Source organism: Atta cephalotes, assembly GCF_000143395.1.
Source record: "Atta cephalotes unplaced genomic scaffold scaffold00032, whole genome shotgun sequence".
Classification (NCBI taxonomy): Eukaryota; Metazoa; Arthropoda; class Insecta; order Hymenoptera; family Formicidae; genus Atta; species Atta cephalotes.
Genome location: NW_012130096.1, coordinates 658,993 through 665,935, shown reverse-complemented (window position 1 = coordinate 665,935; position 6,943 = coordinate 658,993). Strand labels below are relative to the sequence as shown.

General features: G+C 29.3%; 1 protein-coding gene across 1 annotated transcript; it reads left to right on the top strand.

Annotated features, from left to right (window-relative positions):
* Positions 1–2,206: 2,206 nt before the first annotated feature.
* Positions 2,207–4,893, top strand: LOC105621062 (CCA tRNA nucleotidyltransferase 1, mitochondrial; the record flags this gene model as incomplete). Its single annotated transcript, XM_012202533.1, has 3 exons — positions 2,207–2,263; positions 2,568–3,178; positions 4,143–4,893. Coding segments are annotated over exons 1-3 (1,419 nt in total), but the record flags the coding sequence as incomplete, so codon positions are not given.
* Positions 4,894–6,943: the final 2,050 nt, after the last annotated feature.

Genomic DNA, 6,943 nt, shown 5'->3' with positions numbered 1-6,943 from the left:
TATATATATATATATATATATATATATAAAATCTTGATAACTTACTTGATATGATATTAATAATAAGATACAGAATTAGATGACCTCGTTGAGAATAAGCGAGACGTGAACCTACGTATGTTACTTGTAAGAAGACAGGATGATCGCTGCGGAAACGGAGTTTTTTGTTTTATTTTTTCTTTGATAGGTACTCGATGTTCCAAAGTGCAGATTGTATAACGTATCGAAACAATAGTGTATAATCAATTTACGCAGTGTAATAAAGCGCTAATGAATCTGTAACAAAGTAACGTAACGGAAAAAAACTTTTGCATTTTTCATAGGATACAATCGTGTTCGTTTTAAGCGTCAGCACATAAGTATTTTTTTAACCGATAAGAATAAATAAATTAATGCTGAAATAATGTTTCGTGAATAATACTTCGTATTTCTAATGACATGTCGTAAAAATCCTAATTTCGGCAAGTACCATTACATAAAATACACGTATATTATCTGCAATTAATAAAAATGCATATTAGCATGCCGTATAAAATTCTGTTATACATTTTATGACCGGATTGTATGCTCATATACTATATATGGATAGATTTTATACTTTTTACGCAAGACAGCGAAAATTACATCCTCTTTGGAACGTATACAGGTACTTATAATATTATATAAAAAACATATGACATTGGCTGAGGTGAATTTAAGCGAAACATGTGTGATGATCCGTATCATAAAAGATATACATCAGTGATCACATCGATATTAATAACGTAATGATTATAACAATGGTCATTACATCAATAAAATGATGTTAAATCCATCGTTAATTAAACTGTCGTTAATTCTTGTGTGCATGAACTCTCTTTTGTACTAAATAGCAATGTACATAAACGAATGGAGAATAAAGAGTTTAATATTATTGAATTGCTCATTCAATTCGTACTGACGAATCAACGTTTTATAAAGTTGATACGCACTTATGGATTATCATTATTAAACATCAATTAATATAATAATGTCATTGTAGCCCTATCTTTCTGAATTAAACCTTTCTATTATTAAACAGTTTAAGAGGATGCTGGAGTGAAATTATCAACAATACATTCGTATAAAAAATTTTTTACAGGATTAAAGTAGACGCAAAATTAGGAGATGATGCAGTAGATTATATTATAATCGAAAAAAACGTTAAGTAAAATTTTTAAGTTTTTCAATTTTAGTATAAAGTCTACTACACTTCCTAATCGAACCGATTTCGTTCAGTCAATTTGAAAATTTTTAATTACAACTGTAATATCGATAATTCACTTTAATATCTCCTGCAATGTTGCTTTTGTGTGTGTGTGTGTGTGTGTGTGTGTTTTGAATGATATTTTTAAAATTATATTTGAATTGATCTTTTTTCCTGAACATAAGAGAAACGAGAAAAATCTTTCGAAAAATTCATCTCGGAGTTCCTAGGAGAATATACATTAACTTTAGACAATCTAATCTCTGTTTCTATCAACGTAAATTAACTTTAATCTCGATTTAAATTACTCTTCATCTTTTTTTAAACTAAGAAAAGAATTAGTTGAATCGAGAAATTAAAATTAAAAATTGATAAAAATGGATAAATCCGATTTATTTCGCATCTTTCAAGAAGTTATAATTTGAAGGATAAATAAGAAAGCTAAAGTAAATTGCGAATTTGAATATTTTTCATTTTATATTTCTGTATTTCTTTTGTGTAATTTTTATATAAATTTATAAATAATATAAATTTATTTATTATTATTAATTTAATTGATTTTATATGAACTATTTAATTTACATATTATTTAATATATTTTTTGTGATACATTAGTAGTTTTATTAGAGATTATTATTTATTTTTGTATAAATACATATTTTTGCATAAATACGTATTTTTATATACACACAAAAAAATATATAATTAAAAAGCAGATTAAAGGTATAATTTTAGGAGCGAATATAAAATATCGAAAAAACGTAACGAAAAGAAGATTAGTACATTTGCTGTGCTAAATATCGATAACTGATAGAAATCGTAGGATGTAGTATTCGAGTCAGTTTGAGATGATATGAATGATGACAAACCAACATCATCACATCACATAAGATGAAGGAGAACAGGTTGACTGCATGTTCGTCGTGATACGTGCGTTTAGAATTACGTACAGAAATAAAGCCAACGCATATAAGTAACGCTATGTTAAATGCATTAGCACAGCGTACGATAAACCTCTTTTGCTGCGATATTATTACCGTAAGTAGAATGATCGTTAATCTCCTCGGAATTTAAAAGTTAGGTTATGTTAGATCGACATCGATGCCTGTTTCCATCACGTAGATTAATTTACATTAAATCTACGTTAAAATAACTTTAATCTCGATTTAACTTTTACCGTTTATCATTTTCTAATCATAAGAATTAAAAAAATTAAAGAGTATAAATTCATTGAATTAAGATTAAGTTAATCCTATATTAGTGGAACCAGATATTAAAGTACTTTTCCGTTGCGAACACGGAAATAATACGCATAAGTAACAGCTGTTTTTTTACTGTGCAGGTGAGAAAGTACGGGCTAACGAGAAGAATACACGAGAGAGTTTGGAAGAAGACCAGGATGGATGACCAGCCACTGTCGAGAGTCGATCCTGTCATCACGAAGCTAGACAGCCCGGAGTTTCGCTCTGTCTTCACCCCGGAATTGGAGAAACTCGCAAGCCTATTTAAGAAATATAATTACGAGCTGAGAATCGCCGGCGGCGCAGTACGTGACATCCTGATGGGTAAGCAGCCTAAGGATTTGGACTTCGCGACTGACGCCACGCCGCAGCAGATGAAGGACATGTTCATGAGCGAGGAGGTCAGGATGATAAACGAGAAAGGTGAAAAGCACGGAACGATCACAGCAAGGATAAACGATATGGAGAATTTTGAGGTCACTACTCTGAGAATCGACGTTCTGACCAATGGACGGCATGCACAAGTGGAATTCACAAACGACTGGAAATTGGACGCTAACAGGAGGGATCTGACCATCAATTCAATGTTCCTCGACCTCGACGGCAGAGTGTACGATTATTTCTATGGTTACGATGACTTAAAGGAAAAGAGGATAGTTTTTGTAGGCAAAGCTAGTGTTAGGATTCAAGAAGATTATCTTAGAATCTTAAGGTGTGTACTATTAATTTATATATAGAGGATAGACAAAATAATATGAACATCTGAAAAATGTTACGTGTTTTTCAGCAAGAGACAGATGACATAGTGAATTACTAAAGTAAATTACTTATGATTTGCCACTGTTAAACAAAGATACAATGATCACTGTGTGTATACTGTGTCTCTTACTGGAAAACACTAAATTGACTTGTTTTATTAATAAAAAGTTGTTTATCATTTGGTCTTTAATACAAATTTTATTCTTGTTGAAAGAGTCATATATGCTTGAATAGTGTAACAACTGCAATACTGTTCTAGCCAAAAAAATTTTAATTGTTTGAAAGATATTGGAACAAGAAAGAAAAAGATTGGATAGTATTGAAATCTCTTTTTCATTCTGCTCTTCAAAACTATAAATGGTACTGAATCAGACGATTGCATTGACTAGGAAAAATATTAGAGTTCTGGAAAATAGAACAATTGGAAAAATAAAGAAAAATTTCTTCCTCCAATTCGTATAAGCAATTAAATCTTTTCGCGTTGCATGAAATTTCCAAAAATTTTTGCACTTAAAACGAGATAAATATATACTCAAATAGAGAAAAAAGAAAACGGAGATAGCAAGTGCAAGCAATGCAAACGGACCTATTGAAAGATGTTCTATTAAAATTAATAGTACATAAATAAACAACATTTCATTGATAATTATTCAAATATCGTGCGTGTGTTACTCTAATAAAGATAGAATGTGTATTAAAAGCAAATGATAAGCTAATCTCTTATTCATGAAATAAATAATAAAAAATAGTGTATTTTCTAAAGTGCGTTCATATTATTTCGTTCATCCTCTGTATATTATATACATTTTTGCAGAATTTATCATAATTAAATATGTAACATTATTATGAATCTTATATATAGTTACCGAATCTTTGAGATGTTTTATATAAGGTTTGCATTGTCTGATTACTGCCAGGTATTTTCGTTTCTATGGAAGAATAATGGACAGTCCAGATCAGCATGACGAGGCTACAATAACGGCGTTAAAAGAAAACATTGGCGGTCTGAAACAGATATCCGGCGAGAGGATTTGGAGCGAATGGAACAAGATTCTAAGTGGCACTTTTGCCCTGGAATTGACCCTAAAATTACTCGAGTGCGGTAGCAGCAGATACATCGGTTTACCCGAAGAACCCGACATAGAGAACTTTCGAAAAATTTATGAGCGGGCGCAGTCCAACAATGTGACTTTGAAGCCTATATCCTTGATCGTATCAATGCTGAAGGATGAATATGAAGTGATAAAATTACACGAGAGATTGAAACTGTCTAATTCCGACAGAGATTTGGCGATCTTCCTGGTTCAACATAGGGAATGCAAGCCCTGTGAGAAACCGTTGAAGCCTTATCAGCAGCTGGTCCTTCTTCAACAAGTAAAAAAATACAACATCCTTAAAGAGGATGTGAAGGAGTTATTGAGATACTGTGGTGCAATGCAGCTTCTAGACGAATTCGAACAATGGATAATTCCGAAATTTCCTATCAATGGCAACATATTGATAAAATACGTGCCAATGAAAAAGATGATAGGCAGCGTTCTAATTGAACTGAAAAGGATATGGATCGATGCGGACTTTAAATTAACCGCCGAACAGCTTATGAAGCATGTACCAAGTATAGTTAGTGAATTAGAAGAACAATATAAAATATTAGATAAAGAGAAGAACAAGAAATTTAAAAAAATGAAATAATTTTTCAAAAGATTGAATTAATTTTGTATCTGTAGCAAACATTATGTTATTTTAAATAGAAATTTAATAGGTTGTATTTATTTTTAGACTAAATAAATAGTCTAAGCAATTAGTAATTTATTATTATTAAACATTTTGAAAAAGCGACTTTTGCATAGTATAATTTTTGATAAGTTATTTTTATAGCGAGAAACAAATAAATACTGTATATAGAAAGATGTTAAGATATTTAATTGAAGAATATCGAATGTCGAACATGAATTTAATTAATTATATTAGTAATTTATATCGATTATGAATGTATCTTTCTAATAATAAAACTAAATAAAATACGAAAAAAACGTACTTTATGTTAGGCACTCAAAGATTTATTAAGAAATAAAATCCTGCATTTTTCCCTTGCAAATATAAATTCTACAAAACGTGTTATATATACAGTCGTAGCAGGTGTATAAAACGAAATTTGAAATTATTAGAAAATATTTAACTAAAATGAAAATACGACATACGATTTTGTACTCGCGTAAGAAGTCGTTAATATGTATCTTAAATGACTCTCATGTATCTTAAATGACTGTAAATCAGTAAGTCAAATAAATTATTACATATTACATATTTTGCTTGTTGAAAAGAAATGCATACTAGAAATTTATATGAATGTAAACGTATGCTTTTAGAAAAAAAGAATTCTTCTGACGATTTGTATATCTGTCGTAGAGCACAGCTGAGCATCTTCTGTAAAAAATTTAAATAAAAAGAAAAGAATAATATTATATTATAACATATTGCGAATTAAATTTGAAACGAATAGTCATAAACTGCGATCACATAAGATAAACGTAATCCGTTACTTAACTGCCATACAATTATTTGGACTTGCATAAAAATAATCACTTATATGTATTTTGGCTATTTCAAGTTACATTATAGATCGTTCCTAAACACTCAAATCTTTACAGACGCATACGCATTGCTACTGCATTAAATGCAATGATTAGATGTATATATATGTATATGTATATATACATAATATATATATATATATCTATATAGTATATATATATGTATAAGTACAATAATACAACAGCTATATATTTAGTTATCGATACTCACATCTTAGTACACATTTTTATTCCTTTACAGCATTATAGTAGATACTTTTTGATAGTATTACATTCTGCCAAGTACGATTATTCTCTGATTTCACAGGCGAAATCAAAAGCACGGATCACGTTGTTTCTTTCTTATATGGTAAAGATTGAGATTCTTATAGATTGTGTTTGTTATTGCCTCAACCCTTCTTGGTGGACATGAGCTGTATGTCATATTATGCTACTAGTCAACAATGTTATTAGCTATGTACTTAGAAGGGTTAAGATATTTCAAAGAAGTGAGATCAATTTTGAGAAGTGTGTAAACATAATCTAAAAATCCAACCTGTTTGAATATGCAGTCTAAATAAAAAATTCATAAAGAAAAAGAAATATAAAATACAATTAAATGTCAAAAATACATTTTTTTGTATCACAATTAATTCTGCACATTCAAAGAGATGATATTTTTAGAAATCTATCAGGAATACATATAATGATTATTATTGCACGTAATTATTTTACACGAACTATGTTTTTCAAATTATCAGGATCATATAACCTTATATATTCTCTTCAAGAGAGTTATGCAAACTAGATATACCAAAAAATCGAAGGAAGGCTATATAAACATAAATATCTAAAAATCATGTTTTTCACAAACGGAAGTTAAAGAATTTCTTATACTCAACTGTACAGTTCGTAAATGCCTAGAATGTATAATTCTCTCGAATTTTTTAGACTACTAAATTACTGCATAAGTTTTTAATAATGTTTACATTGTTTAATGCAGCATGCGACAAAAGAATACTTAAATAAATGCTTCGAACCATAATTTAAAATTATAAGTAATAATTAAAATATAAGTATATATATATATATATATATATATATATATATATATATATTACTTTTATTACGTTACTTAAACGTAA